This window comes from Antechinus flavipes, chromosome 1 (assembly GCF_016432865.1).
Source record: "Antechinus flavipes isolate AdamAnt ecotype Samford, QLD, Australia chromosome 1, AdamAnt_v2, whole genome shotgun sequence".
Classification (NCBI taxonomy): domain Eukaryota; kingdom Metazoa; phylum Chordata; class Mammalia; order Dasyuromorphia; family Dasyuridae; genus Antechinus; species Antechinus flavipes.
In genome coordinates, this window is record NC_067398.1 from 545,838,225 (window position 1) to 545,862,000 (window position 23,776).

A 23,776-nucleotide genomic window follows, 5' to 3' on the forward strand; every position below is an offset into this window, starting at 1 on the left:
ATCCAGCTTCTCATACCTTACATTTTGACTACATATTTCTCAATAATTTAAATCCAGCTATAAGTAGGATGGGTGTGGGTTTTTTTTAAGTATTTGTACATTAACAAGTAAAAGGGTGTGGTTTTAATTAATGGCAGTTCTTCATAACATAGCAAGTTATATAGCAAAATATACAGAAACACTACAGCCTTGTAATTATTTTAGTTCAACACACCCCTCCCCCCAACTTGAAGAGCACTTATACAATGGAATGATTATACTGTAACATCATTTTTCTTTTTTATCATGAAGAATACTAATTTAGTTTTTATTGCATTGCTTAGCAATTATGTTTGGACTCCAGAAATTGTCTTTTTCCTTCCCATGACAATAAATCAGAAATAAGTCAGTACTTGTTAAAAGGCAGGGTAAAGGTACATATGCATTAAGTATGCAGAATTCTTGTTTTCATAGAATAGATTCTTTTATCCTCTTCAAAATCACTGTCAACATGGGTGGCAGTGGAATATAATAGAATTAGTGCTCTGAACTTTCAGTCATTATCTGTGTGACCTGGGCAAATCTAAACTTTAATTTCTCCATCTTGTAAAATGAGGACTTTGGATTATAGATGGCCCCTAAGGATTCTGCTAGCTCTAAATCTGATCCAGTGTGAGCTGGACTGGTGGGTAGATGTGTGTCTACCATTGATAGTTCCTCCAAATGATGCACATAGTACCTCATCTATACTTTCTTATCCTGTGTAACTTTTGTCCCTTTCCTTCTCAAGAGGCCTCTTGTTGGGGCCCTTCTTTAGTTCTCTATTATCATGTGGATGGTCGGTTTATGTCCAGTTCCCATCATGTAGTTTTCTGATAACATACTTTGTACTTCTCTTGTGTGATTTGTTGTTTGGCAATGTATTGCCCTTCTTCGTGCCATGATATGCTTCTCCAGTATCCTTTCGATAACTTTCAACTTTAATTCCAAGGAGATTGCTTTAGTCCATGATGTTGGGCCATAAAACATCAGCACAAGAAAATTATATAAAAAGGAAGGGACATTATTTGGGAAGAAAAATTTTGGACTGTCAAAATCACTGTTCAGTTTTTGAGAGGAAATTCAGTTTACCTCTTTTTGTTCAGTTTTGGCTCTTAGCTCAGTGTCCATATGAAGTTATCTATTCAAGATGTATATTTTAATGATTGAATTCTTTGTTTTTCCATCCAAGTGCATGTCATAGCCTGGTATTCTTTATTTACTTTATTTTTTTTTTTTTTAATGATGGATAGCCAGGCTGAACTCTTTTAAGTTTAGTATGGGATACAAGCTAAAGTCTCCCATACTGCAGAAAAAGTACAGAAAACAAAAAGTGAATTTGTAGTCATGGGATCCAAGTTAAAAATCTCTTATTCTTTGCCACTTACTGCTTTGTTCAACCTTAGACAATTCATTCATCTTCTCTGTTCTCCATTTTCCTTATCTGTAAAATCAGGGTGTTGCAATAATCCTTCTCTAAAAGACTTTTTAGACCTTTGATCCTATTGTGATTTGGAGTCTCATTTAAGAGACTATGTAGTGTTCTCATACTTGATGCAATCAACAGAATGTCATCCGCATTTAAATGACCTTACCATCTACAAGAACCCTTCCATAAGATATGATATTGGACATCCTCCTTGAGGTTTGGCAATAGTTTGGTGAACATGTGTCCTTGATCTATGCTTCACATGATATTAATAATCAGATAAAACATGATCTAACAGAATTCTCTCTCTTGTGTTATATCTGTCAAGGAATCTTGTGTGCTTTTGAAATATGCTTAGGAAATGCCTTATTGAAGAACAGCCTTTAAAATGGGGTGGGGGAAGTTAATCAAAGAAAATGCTTTTTATCTTTATTTTTTTTGCTGAGGCAGTTGGGATTAAGTGACTTACCCAGGGTTACAAAGCTCTAAGAAGTGTTAAGTGTCTGAAATTTGAACTCAGGTCCTGGATTTCAGGACCAGTGCTCTATCCACTATACCATCTAGCTGCCCTTAAAAATGCTTTTTAAAAATAATAAGCAATGCTTGTTTTTTTTTTTCCTTCTGATCTGATTTTTCTTGTGCAGCATGATGAATGTGGAAATGTTTTTTTTAAAAGAAGAGAAATGAGAGATAATGAAACAAAATAATAATAAGCAAGCAACAAGTTACATATTCTAAAAATCTTGTATTGTCTATATCTTCAGGCCAGTTTTTTTTATTGATTACTAGTTTTTTTCAACTGAAATCATCCTACTTGATTCTGAGAAGATATGTACCAATAAGGACAACTGTTTTTAGTTTAGTAATTTTGTTTTAAAAGTAGATTTTATTTTTTCCCCAGAGTTTGCACAGTACTCTTCACACTGTAGGGGTTTAAAAAATGTTTATTGAATGAAAGAGAAAATTATTGGGAAAATAACTATATTCTGTATCCAAACAGAAATAGTTTCTTTAATCATCTATTGACATCATCTTAGTTCTATACTTCATATGCATTGCATGTAGTTTGACTTTTATAGTGATACCCTTTGGGGATGAAAATGATTTCATTTGAATATTAAAATCTGTCAAAATGCATTATATCCTATCTGTGTCTATGTAGTAACAACTTTTAGTTATTGTAATGTTGACTCATTTCTTGAATTATTTCTGTATATTCAGTTTTGGGTTTTCTTTCGGATGGTATATTTTGTGGAAAATAGTTTTTCTATTGATTTTGAGTTTGATCTTAAAGTATTGCAAGTTAAAATGAGAGATTTAGATAAGATGGTCTCCCAGGACTCTTCTAGCTCCAACATTTGGTTCTCTGGGATCAATTTGGGTTCTCAAAGAACTAGTTCAGCCCTAGTTTTACTGGCTTTAGTGATTATCCTTGGGATATAGGCTCTGTTTTGTCACTTTCATTAAAGTCACCATCTTCATTTTTCTGAATAGTCCCTATTATATAGGCAATTTGATGTGGTATTTATTTACTCTAGAAAATGCAAGTGGCAATCTATGACACAAATAGATATCCTCTTCTTTTCCTTCATTCCTTTGTGACCCAAACTATTATTCCTGGCAGCATTCTTTACAGGATCTTAAAAGAATGAATTTTTCCCAAGAGCCATCTAGCTCTTCCTCTTTGACATAGAGATTTGTAATTATCCTTTTCCCCGGGTCAGCATTCTCACAGGGGTTCGTATATACTGCCTGAGGCATAAACAGTCTGTGTGGCTTGGTAAGTTTGTACAACTTTATTAATTCTTCATTGAATCCAATTGTCAACACATAATCTGAACAGCCAAGGGAGTTGTGGTTGAACTCTTTGCAAGTTACCCTATTGTATTAGAGGTAGAAGGCAGGCCCAAACTCTTTAGCTTCAGCATAAGCAGCTTGTATTTAAAAACCATTAAACAAAAGATGCAGAATCCTCCATTTTGTGACTTATGCTATAGTTTTCTTTTTGTATATTTTTTAATTGTTGTTTTCTAACACCCAGGAGATAGTCCTTTTTCTAGGAAAGTCATTAATCCAGTATGTAAATGGTATTACTTTGTTCATTTTCTCTGTTTCTTAACAGGCTATTACTAGACTGATAGGAATCAAAGAACTAGTTTTGTCCTTTTATAGGTTTTCTTTCTCCTTCTCCTCCCCTTTCTTTTTGCTATTATAATCTATTTACCTAGAAGGGTTAATTTCATTTTATTTTTGTTCTCTCTAGATCACTCACAACCCTAGGATTAGTTATATCATCCCTGGCTGACCAAGCAGCTGGAAAGGGTAAAAACAAATTTGTGCCTTATCGGGACTCAGTCCTCACTTGGCTTCTCAAGGTAATGCTTGATTGTTGCATGTTTCTTCATTTCACATGTGCTAAGGGGATGGTATGGCATAAGAGTTAGGAATATTTGGGTACACATATTGCCTCTGACACATATTGACTCATATGGCCCTGTGGAAGTCACTTACCCTCTCATTCATTGATCCTCCAAGATTATAATTCAAAGAATGAAATTTCCTTTACCAATGAAGTACTAGATCTGGTTTTTAAAAAATGAGAGCATTTCTCCTCTTGGGAGAAGGACCCTGAAATAGGACTCAACAGCCCTATTTCCTGTTCCTCTTTTCCCTTTTACTTGCCATTTTGGTTTTGCAAAATGACTTCATGTTTTTGGACCTCAGCTTACTCATTTGTAACATGGATTGGAATGGATAAACTCTTAAGGTTCTCCTATGCCAGGTTATCTTTAGTTTTGTCGATACTGGTACTCCTTCTAGTAACTGAACTTTAACCCTTCTATAAATGTCTCTGAGAGTTGTTATGGCACAGAAATTCATGATCTTGCAACCAAATTGTGGCCTAGTATCTCCAGATATAATGAGGCTGGTCCTCAGCTGATGGATATTCAGGCTATCCCTGGGTCTCCTTTCCAGTTGGCTGGATCTTCAGCCAGATAGCACAGTGAGAGAACACTGAGCTTGGTATCAGGAAGTCCATCTTCGTGTGTTCAAACCTGGCCTCAGACACTTACTAACTGTGTGAGCCTGGGCAAGCCACTTAATCCTGTTTGCCTCAGTTTCCTCATCTGAAAAATGAGCTGGAGAAGGAAATGGCAAATCACTGCAATATCTTTTCTGTGAAAATCCCAAATGGGGTCCCCAGTAGTTGGACACGACTGAATAGCAGCAGAGGGCTTATACTTTTCTGACCTCATCTTAGCCCAGAGTCACTTTCAGACCACAATGCGAAAGTGGAGTAACACTTTAATGGAAGTTTTTTCTTTTAAAAAAGAGTGTGCATGTCAGGTAAGTGGCACCCATAAAATGCATTTTCTTGATTCCTACTCAAATAAGAAGACATATTTTAATGATTTTTTTTTTCATTTTGCTATTTTCTTTCCTTTGGTTGGCGTAATTCATTTTAGGCAAGCATTATTCAATAGTTGAGCATTATTTCTTTAGAAAGTCATTGTGACATAGTGAAAAGAGTAAGCTGAAGACCTAGGCACATTTTAACTTCTGACCCTCAATTTTCTCATCTGTAAAATAGAGATAATTATTTCATTATATTATAAAGTTGGTGTGAGGAAAGCGCTTTGTAACTATAAAACATTATATAAATGTTAATATTTATGACTATTCATGGAGGTCAAATTACATGTTTATAGAAATCATTTGTGAACTATACAAAGAAGTCATAGCATTTTTTTCTTGTCACCTTCATGTAGAATGTAGAATGAAATCATATTTCTGTTAAAATTTTACTCTTCTACTCTGCCATGATTTTCTACTGTGGTTATATTAGTTACCTTTTGCTGAAGGAGAATTTTTCTTCAGTCTCCCATGGGTTATTATTACTTCATCCTATACTACATTATCAATGAACACAGTAACTGATAGGTCTTTGATGATAGAAAAGTCCATTTTTAAAAACTGTTTTAAACTTACTCTTCTTAGCTTAGCTAACATGACTTTAGGGCTCTTCACTGTTAGGAGCAGAGTTTGCCCTAATTCTTTTTTTTTAATTTTTAAGTTACATGTTATACAAAAAGATAATGAATTTGTTGTATGTTCAATATGAACCTCTGTACAATTTGTTTTGCAGGACAACTTGGGAGGCAATAGTCAAACTTCCATGATAGCCACCATCAGCCCAGCAGCAGACAACTATGAAGAGACACTCTCTACATTAAGATATGCAGACAGAGCCAAAAGAATAGTCAATCATGCTGTGGTCAATGAAGATCCTAATGCAAGGGTCATTAGAGAACTACGTGAGGAAGTAGAGAAACTGAAAGAGCAGCTGTCACAGGCTGAGGTAAAAACTATCCTGAGGCATATTTTTTTGTTTAAATTATATGGTACTTTGCTCTTTTCAAAGCACTTACACTTTATATGTAGTGTGTATGTATGTGTGTGTGTGTGTGTGTGTGTGTGTGTGTGTGTGTATATATAAAGTAAAACACCTAGATTCAAATCATGGTTTGCCATTAATTAACTGGGTGATCTTGAATAAATCACTTAACCTCTGAGAGTTTCAGTTTCCTTATCTGTAGCATGAGAATAACAATATCTCCTCTGCTTACCTGATAAGAATCTTGTCAGAATCAAACGAAAATTTTGTTCACAAATCAGTTCCAATAGAGCAGTAATGAATTGAATCAGCTACACCCAGCGAAAGAACTCTGACAAATGAGTATGAACCACTACATAAAATTTCCAATCCCTCTATTTTTGTCTGCCTGCATTTTTTATTTCCTTCACAGGCTAATTGTACCCTATTTCAAAGTCTGATTCTTTTTGAACAGCAAAATAACTGTATGGACATGTATACCTATTTTTAACTTATACTTCAACATATTTAACATGTATTGGTCAACCTGCCATCTGGAGGAGGGGTGGGGGGAAGGAGAGGAAAAATTGGGGAAAAAAAGGTTTTGCAATTGTCAGTGCTGAACAAATACCCATGCATACATCTTGTAAATAAAAAGCTATAATAAAAAAAAAGAAAAAAGATTTTGTTCAACAAGCATTTATCAAGTACAAGGCATTTTTCTAGGCAATGAAGATTTTCACTATTTCCCATAATTATTGACAAAAAACAGAACTATTTTATATCTCATTGTTTCTACTTGATCTTGCCTAATTTTAGTGGGGGTTAAGTTAAGCAATGAAACGATCTAAAAGAAGACAAGAAAAAGTGGGGGACCATGAAGATGGAGAAGAAAGTGAACTTTATATGCTACTAGTTAAGGGAATCAGTTCTATAATCATCAGGAACCAGCTGTAATGGATACACCTATGAAGGGATGAGACTAACTCTACAAGCCATTTGTGTATATTTGTGAAAATATCATTAGCACTCCAGGAGAAAAAAAGCTATTAAAATTCAAGATGCTACTAATACTGCCTTGGTGAGGAGTTATTCTTAGTGGTAGACAAGCACATTTTGCTAGGTTGAAAAAATGTCTAATGGAATCTCTGATTTTGTGATTTGTTCCATTTATCTTGTCCTTATCTTTGGAGCATATAAGTGTGAGCTTGCAGATTAGGAAAGTATCTGACTGGATGCTTTTGAGTGATAAGAGAATGACAATAAACTTTCTTTGGATCGGTTTCTTCAGTATTTGTAGCCTAGTAGTCTTCCCAGTGGAATTCAATGAAGGGCTCTCTTGTTTCTATTAAACAAGTAAATTACAGAAAAGTGTTGTTGGTTTTCTGTCCTTGCAAATGCTTTTAATGTAAAATCATCCATTTGGAAAGCAATCAAACAATCATATTCTATGTGTTTGGAATTCATTTGCTTTTTTAAAATGCATCAAACATAATTTTATTATTGCAGTTAGTGAGACTGGAAAATGTGTCAGGAAAATCAAAGTTTTGGACAAAGTTGTAGATCTCCCAGCTGTAGGGAAAAAGTGAAATGATTCTGGAATTTGTTTGCAGATGAAATTTCTAGTTGTTTTCTCCTTTTCTTTGAATTTGTGTTATTGTCAGACAGTCTCAGCTGAGAAAGCATAACTTGCTTTGCCAGAGCTGGCAGACCTGCCAGATTACTGGAGCAAAATCTGAGGGTAGAAAATGGAAGAGAAGCTATCATAAGCCCACTTAAAATGTTCAGATGTGTCCAATATTAGGTGTCCCAAGTACATTCCTAGCATCATTGATGTTATCAATGTCTCTAAAGGAATTTAACCATCCTTATTAACTGACTGGGATGGAAATGCATTTGGATTAGCCTCTAAATCTGAGACACTTCATTTAGTTGTTTTTCTTTCTAACCCTGTGGTCTTTGCTGTTGGCCGCCCTTTTTACTCTGTAGAGAATCATGTTACTGCAGGGTGTCAGAAAGCATATTGCTGTCAAATGAAATGAAACATTTAAAAAAGAAAACCTGCATCTGTCTAGCTCCAATCCCCTTGGGTATTCTCCTTGAACAAATTCAGAGGCAAATTACTGCTGTTTTCACCAGATGTCCTGCTTCCAAGTGAGTAATAAATTGCCTAAATTGATTGCCAACAGTAAAGAAAAGTAATAATAAAGGGCCTAGATAATATCCTGCAAATAAATTAGGAGAAATTTCATCTTTCCTAGTAGGTTAATTTAATTGAAATGCCTTCATTGGTGACATATGGTGAAGTCTGTCATTAGTGGGAAAAAGTAACATTGATTAAATGATCTTTTTGCTACTGGTTTCTTTATTATTTGTAGAAAAGAATTTAAAAATGTTTTTCTCTGATATTTAAAATAAGCACAAGAATTAAACTCATTACTGTTCCTGAAATTCCCTACCCCTGCTTTAAAAGAATCAAGAAAATATTGATTACACATCCATATTTTCTTGTATTTTATTTGGTTAAATGACTACCCTCTCATTGTTGGTAATAACCCTAAAAGGAAATGACTTTTTACTTCAGTCAAAACAATGGGAAGAAGAGATATCAAATAAAATATTGTAGCATGTTGTTTTGTTTTGTTTTTTTTTTATTTTTTAAGGCTATGAAGGCTCCAGAATTAAAGGAAAAATTAGAAGAATCTGAAAAACTAATAAAAGAATTAACTGTAACCTGGGAAGAGAAATTAAGAAAAACTGAAGAAATTGCTCAGGTAGCTTGATATGAAATATCTTGATTCTGCTTTCTGTCTTGTGTCTTTTATAGTAGTTTTATAGTTATTACTAAAGAGTATTTAAAAGGCCTATTTCTACTAAATGATCAACTGAATATATAAAAAGTAGTTTAGACACCAGTTTCTTATACCTGATGTTTTGTTCTTTGTTATTTATTTGAACTGTATGTGACTATCTCTATATTTATTAGTGTGGTTAGGGACCAGCAAAACATATATGAGTATATTTATAGAATTATCTGAAATGCTAGTACATTTAAACAAAGGTCTAATCTTGCTTCTAAAAATATAGCAAAAATTCAAGACTAGGTAGTTTAAATTCAAATTATGCTATGAGCAGGATAATCCTAACATCGAGCAGTAATATAATTTTCATTGATTCAAGTGATGAAACAATAATATATGCAAAGTGTTTTGGAAATTTTAAAGCACTATTACAAATTTAGAAGCTGCTGTTATGATTCTGATTTTGTGAGCTTATGAAGAAATGCAATTTGACAAGTTTTTCTTGAATTCAAGAAAGATAGTTATCACCAGGGGCTAGATTTCCATTTATATGTTGAAAGTCACTTAAAGATGTACACTTTTACAGACATTTTTCAGTCACATTGATGCTTAAGTATCTGACCACACCAATCAATTACAATCAAAGGAGTATCTGGGATCCAGTCCAATCTTTAGCCTCTTATATTTCTAATAGATGTCTCTATGTGATGGCTTTGTACTCAGCAAGAATGACTTAAACTTTTCATTTGCACATCTTGTTACTAAGGCAACAAACTGGATGAGCTAGTCACTTTTGTCTGGTTTTGTCTACAGGAGAGGCAAAGACAACTTGAAAGTATGGGAATTTCCCTTGAGACTTCTGGCATCAAGGTGGGGGATGACAAATGCTATTTGGTGAACTTGAATGCTGACCCTGCTCTCAATGAACTTCTTGTCTATTATCTAAAGGTAAGAGGACACATATAAATCTAAATTCCTGACTCCTCCATATGGAAGATCCATATGGCATTAGTTTATCCTTCATTTAATTAAAAGAATTAATAATACAATGAATTCTAAAATTATTCCTTCGGTAGATAAACATCACTATATTGTCATAAACCATTTTTCATAATTTTATTCTTAACTATTAAGTGCCTTCTGTGGTCAAGGCATAGTACTAAGTAACATGTCTTTAAGATAATTATTTCCTGACTATACTTTATTGAATTAACTAAATAAGGAAAAAAAAGATAATGATTTTATATCATTTTCATTTTGATCCAATATCTTAGAATTCCTATGTGCTGTGATTTACAATAATGAAATTTTAAGCTGTAAAACTCCATAAACAAAATAAAACAAAACAAAAAACCCCAAAATCTTATAGCTTTTTGCTTCTTTTCTGGCAACCTTAACATAAACTCAGAAAAGAGACTCATTTTTCTTCTTCTAGACATGACCTTCTGGCTCTTGGCCTCATGAGCTCATGATTGAAATTGCAAATTGCATCCAGTCTCAGGGACTAATGAGTAAGCTACTGAATGTTTCCCCTATAGTTGAGTGCAAAAGGAACCCCTTACTATTTATTGGACTCCTCTGGGGCCTGCTATGCACTGAGACCATTAGGCTATTTCTTTCATGCTTAGGACCCTCTCCTTTCTTCATCATCTTCTGATTTTCTTGGCTTCCTTGAAGTTTCAGTCCCACAATCTACAAGTAGTCTTTCCCAGTCAGTTCTCCTTATTCTTATCACCTTCACTCTGAAATTACCCATACATTATCTTGTTTGTTCAGAACTGTTTGTACATCCATGTGTTTGTACATAGTTGTCTAATATATTAGACTGTGAACTTAAGAATTGGGACTATTAACTTATCACATTGCCTGGCACATAGTAAATATTTTAAATCTCAAGTGATACGGTATTTGCAAAGTTCTTAGCACAGTTCCTGGCACATAGTGGCACTAAATGAAAGTTTATTCCCTTTTCTTTCCCTAATAAATGCATATTGCTTTAACTGGTTTCAAAGGTAGGATTGCAGAGTGACTCCTTTCACCTCTCCTTATTTAAGAGAGTAGTCAAACTGGGTGCTAATGATACAGATGTCTCTCATATGCATGAGAAAACTTTTTTAAAAAGACCTAAAAAAACAGTGGAGAGCTTGATAAAGGGGAAGCAAAGACATAAACTCTATTTGTTGTTATGCAGTCATTTTCAATAGTGTCTTACTCTTTGTTATCCCATTTGGAGTTTTCTCAGGAAAGGCCCTAGAGTAGTTTTCATTTCCTCCTCCAGCTCATTTTATAGATGAGGAAACTGAGGCAACCAGGCTTAAGTAGTTTGCTCAGAGTCACATTTAGTATGTGTCTGAAACCAGATTTGAACTCCGAAAGATGAGTCCTTTTGAATCCAGGTTTATTGTATAACTTAGCTTCCATGGTAGTCTCTATAGCTTGTGCCTTTTTCTGTCTCATGATAGGTAAAAATGTTACCTTCATTATTCTAGTATTGCATAGAGGTCTGTGAAGAAGAAGTGAGCCCTTCTTGGAAATTTTGTTTGCTGAGACCAAAAGTTACTTAGCCTAAGTCTATCATCTTTGGAGGGCTTATTACAACAGAATCAATAGTATTTACTTGTAGCATTATAAAAAAGGCAAGTTTAGTTTTTGTTCTCAGTTTAGAGGAAGGACACATCCTTATTAAGCACATACTATATTCCAGGCACTTTATAAATTATTTTTATGGCATTCTTGATATCCCTATTTTATAATTGAAAAAAACTGATTCAGACATTCACTTGCTGAGGGTCATACAATAAGTGTCTAAGACTGGATTTGAACTTAGATTTTTTTGACTCAAGACCAGTGTTCTATCTACTATACAGCTTAGCATGAGAAATAAGTGAGATCGAACAGTCATGGTTTCTGAAGATTAGTCCTCTGAGTTGAATGTCATGATGATCACCTCTTAATTAATTAACCCTGCCTCCAAAATTCTTTCCATCTAACTCTTCTTCTGTATTTAATTTATGCTATTTGAATTGAATTAATAAATGCAAAATAATTTTCTGGGAAAGGGGCATCAGGAACTAAGGACATCATGTTAGGCTCCATGTACAAGATGCTTCTTGAACTAAACTTTAAGTTAATAATTCTGAAAAGCAGAGACAAGAAGGTAGTATATTTCACCCAAGGAGGAAAGCCTATACAGTGGTAGAAGCGCTGAAGATGGAATATCATGTACAGACAACAGCAAGGATCCAGTTTGACTGGAATGCAGAGAATGTGAAGGAAAGTAATGTGAACTAAGCCTAGATTAGAACCAAATTATGGTGAACTTTAACTGCTGAATTTAAGAATATGTGTTTTCTTTTAGAGCTAAGAGAAAGTCATTAGAGTTTATTGTTCAGGGGCTTTGGGGAATATTCTCATGTGGAGAAAAGATTAGATAGGGAGAGACAGGTGGCAAGGAGACCAAGTAGAAGGGACTGCAATAGTTCAAATGATTAATGATGAAATACTGGATATATATATGCATATATATATCCTTTGTTCTGTGAATAAAGAGAAAAGGATGAATATAAGAAGTTTCATATAGGTAATAATAAGACTTTGCAATGATTAATTATCTAGCATGAGAGAGAATGAAGATTTGAAGAGGAAACAATTGGAGAATTTAGAAAGAGGCAGTGATTTGGGACTACTTTCAATAAATTTAATTTAAGGTACCCATGAGACTTTCATTTGGAAATAACCAATGGACAGGTGGAGATGTGGGACTGGAGAGCCACAGAGAGATTAGAACTACTTTAATAGATTGAGGAATCCTTTGCATAGTGATGCTACTTAAATCTATGGGAAGTGATGAGGTCATAAAAGGAGAATATTGAGAAAGGAAAAAAAAGGACCCTAGAATACACCCATGGTTGAAAAGATATGGATACTGATCTAGCAGATGAAACAGAGGAGGGGTGGCCAGACACAAAGGAGAACCAAGAGAGAGAGAGAAATGTCACAAAAACCAAGGAAGGAAAAAATTTACAGAAGGAAGCAGGGGGACGATCAGCTTCATATGATTAAATATATCTAAGAAGTGAGGAATATTCTATATACTTCCAGTGCCTTTATATATAATATCAATAAAGGAGCTTTAGCTGTTTTTATCATATTATAATTTAATATATTATGACTTGATATGACACTAATTTTAAATTGGTTCATCAACATTGACCAATTTTAATGTATGTAAATTAACTTTAATGCACTATCAACATAAAGTATTTATTTGATTTTAGTGTACACAAAACCTGATATCTGTAGCCTGCGTCATTTAATGATACTTATATATATTCATAAAAGTTGGAATATCTTGTGATTTGTAAGATATTTGTAGGTTTGACTCATAGTGTCTTTATTTATCTTTTACCAGGATCACACCAGAGTTGGTGCAGATACTTCTCAGGATATACAACTCTTTGGCATAGGAATTCAACCTGAGCACTGTGAGATTGACATTGCAGCAGATGGAGATGTTTCTCTCACTCCAAAAGAAAATGCAAGGTAAGGAAATTATAGTGAGACTTGATATACATATTGTTTTTTATTATTAAAAGATGGAGACCACTGGAATTTTTTTTTAATTAGAGTTTCCACACTGATGAAATTAGATATATCACTGAATTTCAGTTCCCTTTACCTCCTGACTTTCTTATCTCCCTTTCCCTGCCACATCTGCTCAGGCCTACCCATCTTTCAAGTCTTTGCTGAAATGCCATCCCATCCTAGAAGATTTTCCCAGTCCCCTTAATCCATCTATCTGAGTTTCCATAATGCTTTTATATTTCTATTTTCGGTTCACATTCTTTCTATTACTATAATTATTTTTATGTCTTATTACTTGTACTAGACTACAAATTTCAAGGGAGTAGGAACAATATCATCTTTGTATCTTCTGTACCACCTAACACAAAGTTGGTGCTTGATATTTATTTGTAAGATAAATGGATATTAGTGAATTTTCTTTAGAACCTTAGCATATGTGTTGTTCTATATTACCTAGGAAGTAATGAGTTCACTCCCAGTGTATTCTATATAATGTATTTCAAAGCATTTATTGACTTTTCCTTTTAAAGTATACAAAAGTAAGGCATAAATACATTTATTATCTAAATTAGTTAATCATCAGTTAACAATCAACAAGTATTGATTGAGAATCTGTTATGTGACAAGCTAAGTGGTGCAGCTGGTAAACTGTTCACCCTTACTAGCTGTGTGACCTTAGGCAAGTCATGTCACCCTGTTTGCTTCTGTTCTTCATGTGTGAAGTGAGCTGGAAAAAGAAATGGCAAAGTCCCTCAGTATTTTTGCCAAGAAAACTGCAAATGGAGTCATGGATAGTCATACACAACTGAAATGACGGAAGAACAAGATTCAAAAACAATGAATAAAATATTTCCTACATATAAAGATCTTACTAGAATTCCAACAAGAGAAAACAAATGCCTGTGTAAAGAGAACAAAGATAAAGTAATTCTCTATAAAGCAATTTGGGAGTGGGACAGCTAGATGGTACAGTGGATAGAGCACCAAATCTGGTGTCAGGAAATCTGAGTTCAAATCCATCCTCAGACACCTACCAGCTGAGTGACCCTGGGTAAGTCGCTTAAACCTATTTACTTCAGTTTCCTTATCTGTAGGTTGAAGTAGAGAAGGAAATGGCAGACTCTTCTAATATATCTGCCATGAAAACCCAGAAAAGGTTCACAATAAGTTAAACATGACTGAAACAACTAAACAACAATTTGGAAGTGAGCTCATTAGGGAAGTGGTGTCCAGAGAGGCAGGAGAGAAAAGTTGGAGAGTGAGATTGTGAAGGACTTTTAAGTCTCAACAGAATGGTTTGTATTTGATCCTGAACAAATAGAGAACCATTAGAGTATATTGAATAGGGGAGGGATAATGGTCAGATCTATATTTAAGGAAAATCATTTTTGCAGCAGTATATAGTACAGGTTGCAATTCTGGAAGAATAGAGGTAAGGAAATCCATGAGGAGGCTTTGTGATCCATTTATAAATTACATGTATTGACGAAAGCTCTAAATGGGTGTCTATCAGTGTTGGCCATTCATTTGTAAATATTTAAGTGTGTTTTCTGCACAAAATACTATGCTAGGATTTAGGAAAGATACAAAATTTAAATAAAACACTTTTCTTACCCACTTGAAGCTTCTAGTCTAGGAAGAAGATAAAAGATAAAGGCAAGATAAAGGCAACAGCAATACAAAATATTATATGATATGTGCATTAGAGATTCACAATGCAAAACTCTATGTGAAGTCCCAAAGGCAGGGTAAAATAAATAGGAATGAGACAGAAGTGGAAGAGGAAACTTCATGAAATGACATTTGAGTTGGACTTGAAAGAAAGGGTAATTCTGAATCCAATTCTCCCTGTGTAACAGGAGAACTGTTTGGTTCTGCAAATATGTATTATATCTAGGATATATTGCAACATATTTAACATATATAGGACTGCTTGCCATCTTGGTGGGGGGGGGGGGTGGAGGGAGGGAGGGGAAAAAACGAAACATAAGCGAGTGCAAGGGATAATGTTGTAAAAAATTACCCTGGCATGGATTCTGTCAATACAAAGTTATTATTAAATAAAATAAAATTTAAAAAAATAAATAAATAAAAATAAAAATGAAGGGAAAAAAAAAAGAAAGAAAGGGTAAGAATTTAAAACAGATAAAGAAGGAAGAGAAGAATATTCTAAGCAGAGGGATCAATTCAAATCAACAAACATTATGTACTGTCTAAGTGTGGGAAGCTCTTGCTGAGCATACAAAATTGAGAGAGAAAGAGAGAATCTCTGACCTTTATTGACTTACAGTCTGTTGAGAGGCTGTAATAAATAACACAGATAAGCAAATGCTAGAATAGATAGGAGAGATCTCTAGTAAGTAGGGGAGATTCAGGAGAGATTTTATGTAGGAATCAGCATCTGAGCTAAAGTTTAAAAGAAATTAGGGATTCTAAGAGGTAGAGGAGAGAAGTTAGCATATGCCAGATGGGGAGGAGAGCAGGTACAAAAGTATGGAAATGGGCATTGGAGCATTGGAGCATTGAATTCAGAACATGATTAATAAGCCAGTTTAACTAGAATGAGTGAAGGAGAATAATCTAAGTCTGAAAATGCAAATGAGAGACCCTGAGAGCCTTTAAATGCAAGGCTGGTTGAGGAAGTTATATTCTAGTCTCAAGGCAATAGAGGACTATGGATAGTTTTGAATAAGGTGGACAAAAGAATAGATGTGGGAAATTGATGATAAAGGAAAAAATATAAGCACATTTTTTGTAATACTTGTCACCATCCATTCAGCAAAATACATCCTGGCTTGTCTTTTTTTCCACAGTTCTGCAGACTAATAAAATAGTAGAAAATTCCAAACAGATGGGACCCAGATTTATAAGGATAGAGTTACAAAATTAGTCATTTTGACTGGCAAGAATATGGGTGCATGTCAGTGGAAAAAACATGTAGCAAACTGTTTTGTTGTATTTGTAACAGATCAAAAATATTAAAAGAGGTTTCTGGGATTTCTTTTTTCATTCAAAACAATCACAATAGTTGAAATATGTTGAAATACAGCTGCTACTGAATGATTTATTTTCATGCAGAACCCTATTATTAATAGTACAATATTGTGTTTGTTATTTAATTGTGAATTTTAAAATTCATAAGGTCAGGTTAGTGAAGAAGAATAAGCTAATGGAAAATAAGAGCTTAGTTGTTCAGTTCCCTTTTCTCCTGTGGATATAGGAACCACAAGACTGTTTCCTTTTCCACATTAAACAAAAGAATGAGTGAACAGGTAACTATATTATTTATTTAATCAGCATCAGTACACTCTTTTCAAGTGGTAGGAAAACAGATTTATTACAAGGTCATTTATCAAGGATCAGTTATCATAGGATTAAAGGATCATACATTTAGGATTGGAAGGGAGCTGGGCCGTTTAATTGAACCACAGGACTTTAAAGATGATGAAGCAGGTTTAGAGAATTTAAACAGCCTGCACAGGACCACACAGGTAGCTAGTGGCAGACTTGGGATTTGTCTTTGTTCTCCAAATAAATGCAAAGCCTCTATGCATTAATGGTGCCCTTCATAGCAAAAAATGGGATTCTGTGATAAACAGGGTGGGAGGATGGGGGATCTTTAAAAGCTATTTCTCTATTGGGTATTCAAGTAATTAAATTCACAGACCATTTATAATTGTTATTCAGCCAGTCAATTATGATGAGCCAGACCCTATGCTAAGCTCTGGGAAGGGAAAGGAAGGAAAAGGAAGGAAGGAAAGAAGAAAGAAAGGAAGGAAAGACGAGAAGGAAGGAAGGAAGGAAAAAAGAAAAGGAAGGAAGGAAGGAAGGGAGAGAGGGAGAAAAGAAGGGAGGAAGGGAAGAAGAGAAAGAAAAAGATGGAGGAAAAGAGAAAGAGGAAGGAAAGAAAGGAAGGAAGGAGGGGGAGAGAAAGAAAGATATAGGGAAGGAGAATGGGAAGGAGGGAGGAAAAGAGAAAGAAAGGAAAGAAAGAGAGAAAAAAAGAAAGAAGGAAGGAAAGAAAGAAAAGAAAAGAAAGACAAGTTCCAGGTGCCAAAGAGCACACAGTCTAATGGGAAAATCAGCATGCAAACAGCTATTACAAGTAAGATATAAACAAGAAATTGTGACAAATTTCCTGAAATGTATATGAAGCAAGTTTCTCTTTTGTAATTATGCATTGCCTCCACTATCTACAGTACAGAATTTAAATTTCAGGCAAATTTCAAGTTACATTTAAAATAAAGCAAAGGTCTCCTTGGACATTGGGCTCTTTATTCTAGTACTGTCTACTCCATTCCTCCTAAGGGTTTCCTTTTTCTTTCTTTCAGGTCTTGTGTGAATGGAACACTCGTGTGTTGTACCACTCAGTTATGGCATGGAGATAGAATCCTATGGGGGAACAACCACTTTTTTAGGTAACACCACTGTGTTCATTCATGTTTTTGTTTTCATTAGCATTTTCATTGTTGCGGATTTTAAATACTAACAAGTTGATTTTTTTTTTTTTAATAGAATAAATCTACCGAAGAGGAAACGACGAGATTGGTTGAAAGATTTTGAAAAAGAAACTGGTCCACCAGAACATGATCTGGATGCAGCCAGTGAAGCTTCCTCAGAACCAGACTATAATTATGAATTTGCACAAATGGAAGTTATTATGAAGACACTGAATAGCAATGGTGAGAACTCAGTAGATATTAAATCTCTGGATGTATTTCTCTAGGCAGTTTTTTGTCACACTCAGATGGAACAGATAGCATTGTTTAAATACCATTTTGAAATTCAGAATTTCTTATTTCCTGTTCTTTCTGGAGATATCTCACAATAATGTCAATGCTTTTATATATCAACAAAGATAGTTGAAATATTGAAATGTTGAATGGAATGCAATGGAACCTCCAATTTTGTCTCATTGAACTATAGTCATTACTGTATCATATTAAGCCCAGAAAACTCTCATCCAATAATTTCAAACAATCCTCTGAGGAAGCTAGATATTTTAATATTCTTTTTCTAGGAATTATAGCATAGTGAGGTTCAGATTGAACAAATTTCTAATATAAATGATCTCAAGGTACCTTTTTACAAGACCTGACAAGAAAGGCCAAAAATCATGTAATCTTTTGTAAGGCTTTTGCTTTGCAAGTTTTTCTCAGACCTTTTAAGCAAAGATAACCCATGTATTTTTGGTCATTCATTAATTTCAAATAATTCACTGAGGAAGCCAGATATTTTAATGTTCTTTTTCTAGGAATGATAGCACAGTGAGGCTTAAATTGAAAAAAATTTCTAATATAAATGAACTTGGGGCATTTTTTACAAGATCTGACAAGAAAGGCCAGGAATCATATGATATTTTGTAAGGCTTTTGCTTTGCAAGTTTTTCTCAGACTTTTGAGCAAAGCTACCACCACCCCCCTTTTTTTTTTTTGCTTCAAAAACTTTCTTTTGGATAATTTTTGCAAATCCATTTATCTTTATGCTAAAGTTCTTTCTTTCCCTTTTTCTGAAAAAGTATTTTTGTAAAAGATGCATTTATTTATTTTTATACATGAGGTCCCCTACCCCCCAGAAAGTAAGCTCTCTAAGGACAAGATACTTATTTTTGTCTTTGTATTTCCATTAGGCATAGTGCCTAATTCACATTAGTACTTAATGAATATGAATTGAACTGAATTAAAATCTTTACTATATTCTAAATAAATTATTCTCTCCTATAAGCACAAGAATATTCTTTTCCCATTTCTCTATAATCTAGTTTTTGATTCCTGATTGTAGGAAACTCAAAAAGCTTATAAGGAGACCAGAAAAATTCTCATAGTCCCTAATGACAACAAAGTGTTTGCAAGGACAACCTTACCTTCTCCCTCTCTTAAAACTGCTAATCTAAGCATCAGTCCTCAAATCAGGAGGACCTGAGTTCAAATCTGGACTCAGACACTTAACAATTCCTAGCTATATGACCCTGGGCAAGTTACTTAACCCCAATTGCCTCAGCAATAAATAAATGAAAAAACAAATAGATAGATAGATAGATAGATAGATAGATAGATAGATAGATAGATAGATAGATAGATATAAACTACCAGAAAAATGCCTTCTGAGAATACCCAAACATTTCCTGCCAATCCAGTAATGTATTTTGATCTAAGGACCCTTGTGTAAATCATGAAATTCTCTAAAGATCACTGAAATCTACTTTGGGAAGCTCTGGAGCAAGTATGAATGTGTAGCCTCTGCTTTTGAAAATAATTCTTAAAAGTATAATTTGTTAATTTGTATTTTCCCAGTGGATTTCCTTCATTTTTTTACGTTCGTCTTTGGTGGAATTTGAGCTATCTGGGATGTAATAAATTGAAGCTTAAAGGCACACAGAACTTTTTTTTCATTTTCTTTTAGGAGTAGCTTCATGGATCCCCACTTGAGGGATAAGAAGTAAAAAGAAAAAGTCAAAAAGTGAACAAGATTTCTAACAGTTTGTGTTGAATGTAGTGAAAAATATTAAACAGAGAAGAAAGGAGAGAGTAACAATACAAAAGAATCTCTATAATTTTCTTTCCTGAAAGAACAAGATAGCTACCTGGAAGACTTGGGAAAGCAAATGAAATTGATGTTTAGTGACAAATCATTTCAAAACAACAAGTTCTTTCTTGGAAGCCTCGGGTTATGCATGTTGGGACAGAGCAAGTTATAGGGTGTGAGCTCTGAGGTGGAAGAGTTTTCTGAGTAGAGAAACACTCAGAAAGAGCTCATTATTAGTGTTCCTAGCAAGAGGTATGGAATTTCTTCTGTCTGTATCATGAATTTTGTTCTCAAAATATAGAATTATAATTAGACCAAGTCAGTGATTAACTTTATGTATTATCACAAAATACATATTGAATCCTGAGAACTCAGTTCTCCTTTTACTCCCCACCATTTCTTAACTTCTCCTATTTTGAAGACCAGATCATAGTCAGGGTCTTCATTGTCAAGACCCATAGTATTAAAGAATAGGTTTGGAGCTGGAAGAGCTTTTGAACAATGCCCTTTCATTTGTTCTTTCATATACTCTGTCATGGACCATTTCTGTCTTGTACCTTTTAGTTGTGATAAAATCCTATTGGAAAATAGCTCCAATTCTAGGAAAGGGCCTCCTTCGTTTTCCATGTTGAAAATGGGGCCCAGAGACATTAAGTGATTTTGCATCCCTAAAACTGAATTTATATATGTTTGGTGATGGGTTAATTGATTGCCCAGAATCAGTAGGTCTAAATCAAGTTGTCTAGAGCAGCATTAAAATATCTTAATATCCAGTCACATTCTCTTTCCATTCACTGTTCTATGATATGGTTCTCCTTTATTTTATAAAATGTTTAGAAATTCCCACCAGTTAATTAAAAACCAATACAAAATTAGTATAAAGCATATTTGGAAATATAACTGAGAATAACAATGGCATATTAAAATATAATTTATAAACACTCAGTTTACCTTCCACATTTTAGAAACAGAGGAGATACTTACCAGCTCCTTTCCTTCTATACTATCTTCTCATCCAAATAATTCCAAAATTCTCTCCTCCTCATTCACTTCATACGAGTCTTTCAACCTTAGGTTGGAAGCTGTATTAGTACTCAATGCATATCAGATTGTTCTCTAAATTGCTGTTCATTTTCAAATATTGATCATATCTTTTACAAAGTAATACTCATTCTCTGTCTATCCAGATCCCAATCATAAATCAGTATCCTCTTTCCCCTAAATCTGAGATGCTTACCTTTCAAACTTTGTGTGGTGAAACCATTACTATGTTAGTGGCTCGATGTCACTCACTGTAGTTCAAATTTACCACCAGGTGGGTTCCCGATAAACCTGTATTCCTGGTGGTCATCTCGGTGGTGGTCCTACCTGAAGATATTCTTCCCACTCATGTGGCTTCAGACTGAGTTTCTACATAAACGCGGGGATAAAGGTTTACTGCTGATCTGCCTTTGCATGGCAGAGCATGGCTGTTTTTTGGCATTGTTGTTGACTGATGCTTGAAATGTGTGTCTTGGCCGGATTTAACAACTTTGATAAGGAGAAAACTAGAAGCTATGTCCCTGAAAACTACTCTGCATCCTAGTTTGGGAGAGTCTTTAAAAATGTTCCTCCCATCTCTTCTAGCTCCGTGTTAATTTGTTACATGAAACTAGTTTCTGTCAAAACTGGACCATATTGTTGGTGGTGTTATGACCAGTGTTCTGCTGACAAGTCCTGTTAGGCCTTCTCATGCTATGAAGGTGATCTTAGGTTCTTTAAAGTCATGTCACCAGAGCACAAGCTCGACAAGAATCACCAGGCTGGAGAGATTTTGGGTTCAGACCTGTTGACCAAGGCCCCGTCTGAAGGAAAGAGGCTTGATCTGAGAGGTTTGCTGTGGTTTTTGAATTTTCTTAGTCACAACAACATATTAGCCTGTCAACTAAGAGTTGTGATTTTCATTGATATTAGGGATGCTTACAAGAATGATCCACTGGTTCTTGAATTGTTGAGATAGTCCTGCAGCTATTATTCCTGCAGTAAATCATAACATATCAGTTTAAATGATGGTGCTTCTAAGTGCTTGTCATATTTCAAAGATGATGTTATCCCAGTACTAGGCTTTCATAATATATATGATGGGCTCTTGGCAGTAATAATGATGGAGCTGATTCATCTGAACTATACAGATAAGTTACAATAAACTTTATACTTAATGTAGAGTTGTGCATTCTTTCCAAAGAACTCAGAACAGATTACAAATTTATTGTCCTAGAAGCTCTCATCTAGAGAAACAAGAGGTAATTGGGAGGTATTTCACCACGATTCTTTTACAAATGGGCCTACTGAGAGTAAATAAATGACTGGATAAATATCATAGTATAATTTTATTTCAGGAAACATCATGATTTTTAAAGAACTCCTTTAAGAGCCTACACCTTTTCCTAGTATTATGTACTTTCTCCTAGTTTGCTGCTTCTGTTAACTTTTGCCTCAAGTTTGATTTTTTAGCCATTTTGTTGGATTTTGGTTTGCTACATTTTCCAATATAAATTTTTCTTTTAAACTCCTCTCCATCCAAACTTTGCCACTGGTTGGATAAATAGGTCAGTTCAGGTAGGTATCATACAGTTCCTAAGGGAAGTCCTTTTTTAGTTCTATTCTAGGAAAAAACAAAAACTTTAAAACAAAGTAGTGCTATATGAGTGGTATTCATTGTCACTCTTCCCATAACACCTATGACTTTGATATTGCAACCAGAAACCATATAGACAATCTTTCTTACCCAAAAATAGCACTTAAGAAGAGTAGAATGAAAGGAATGGTTGAGGATAACCTATAATCTCTTAAGTATGATTGTATGTTGTATGAGAATAGACTAGAGATTTGTCAGTCCTATCATGGTGTAACATGTCAGTGCTAGGGACCCATGGTTACAAGAAAGATTTCTTATATAAAATAGTTGGTAAAATTGTAATGACTTTGCAAAAGAAAAACTTAAAGAACATACAAAAGAAAATATTTCTAACCTTATGTCATCATCAAAGCCAGAATATAAATCCTTTAACTGTCACCCTGAGTACCTTTATTGAGAGTACACATAGTTATTAGTTCACTTAGATACTGCCTAAAGTGCTTTTGTAACATAAGGAAGAAAATGCAATCCATTGTCTCAATAATAATATTGAAGTATTATTAATAGTAATGTTTATCAAGGTTTTTATAACTTACACAATGGCTTATATATATTATTTAATTTTATTTTTATAGCAACCGTGGTTGTGGTAAGAACCAGGCATTTTTATCTCCATTTGATACACAAGTAAACTGAGAATCAGAAATATTAAGTGACTGGTCCACTGTTGCAGAGCAAATGGAAGAACTCAGATTCGAACTCATTCTTTCTAACTAAATGCAGTCCTTTTTCTGTCATATTGATATATATCTATATATGTCTATAAATTTATAGAGAAGTGGGAGTGGTAGCAAGTTATGTTTTTCCTGAAAATGTTGTTCACTCCTAGCTTCTGCACTGACAGAAAGATTTAATTTTTAAAAAATATTCCTTTGATTTTGTGATTAAATATGTGGTATGTTTAGGTTGCAGTATTTGTTTACATAGGCATTCCTCAAATGCTTAAACAAGTTTTGTTCTAAAGATTTATAAATTGATTTTCTAAAACTTGAAACATCTTTTTCTATAGAAGTAAATTCCTAGTCCACAAAACTCTATTTGCAACCAAAATTACACCAGATAGATTATTTAATCAGCTCCTACAAAGCCAAGGATAAAAACCAAACCTAGCTTAGCAAAAAATTCAGTTCTTGTTAGAATTATGTCTTATTCTCAAAAGGGTGGTGCTGTCTCTGACATAAGAACAGGAGAGGATAAAAATTAAATTTAGTATTCTAACTCAGATCTTTATCATGTAGCTCATTATAGTAAAATGTCAATCATAAAAACTCTACTAACTTAGAATTTAATAATCCTACTTAGGTTGAATTTAAGTTTGACTATGCTTTTTATGAGCGAATGGTTTAAAAAATCAATTGCTCTATAAG

At 34.3% G+C, this 23,776-nt stretch overlaps 1 protein-coding gene across 3 annotated transcripts in view; it reads left to right on the forward strand.

Moving 5' to 3' along the window:
* KIF13A (kinesin family member 13A) overlaps positions 1-23,776 on the forward strand; it is a 255,185-nt gene that overhangs the window by 164,765 nt on the left and 66,644 nt on the right. For 2 of the 3 annotated variants that reach the window (XM_051970639.1, XM_051970640.1), the window contains exons 10-16: positions 3,711-3,822; positions 5,595-5,807; positions 8,486-8,596; positions 9,437-9,571; positions 13,035-13,165; positions 17,539-17,625; positions 17,723-17,889. In XM_051970639.1, coding sequence (XP_051826599.1) covers positions 3,711-3,822; positions 5,595-5,807; positions 8,486-8,596; positions 9,437-9,571; positions 13,035-13,165; positions 17,539-17,625; positions 17,723-17,889 — 956 coding nt within the window. Of the gene's footprint in view, positions 1-3,710; positions 3,823-5,594; positions 5,808-8,485; positions 8,597-9,436; positions 9,572-13,034; positions 13,166-17,538; positions 17,626-17,722; positions 17,890-21,047; positions 21,165-23,776 lie in introns of all 3 variants that reach the window. The other variant, XM_051970638.1, reaches the window with a different exon arrangement.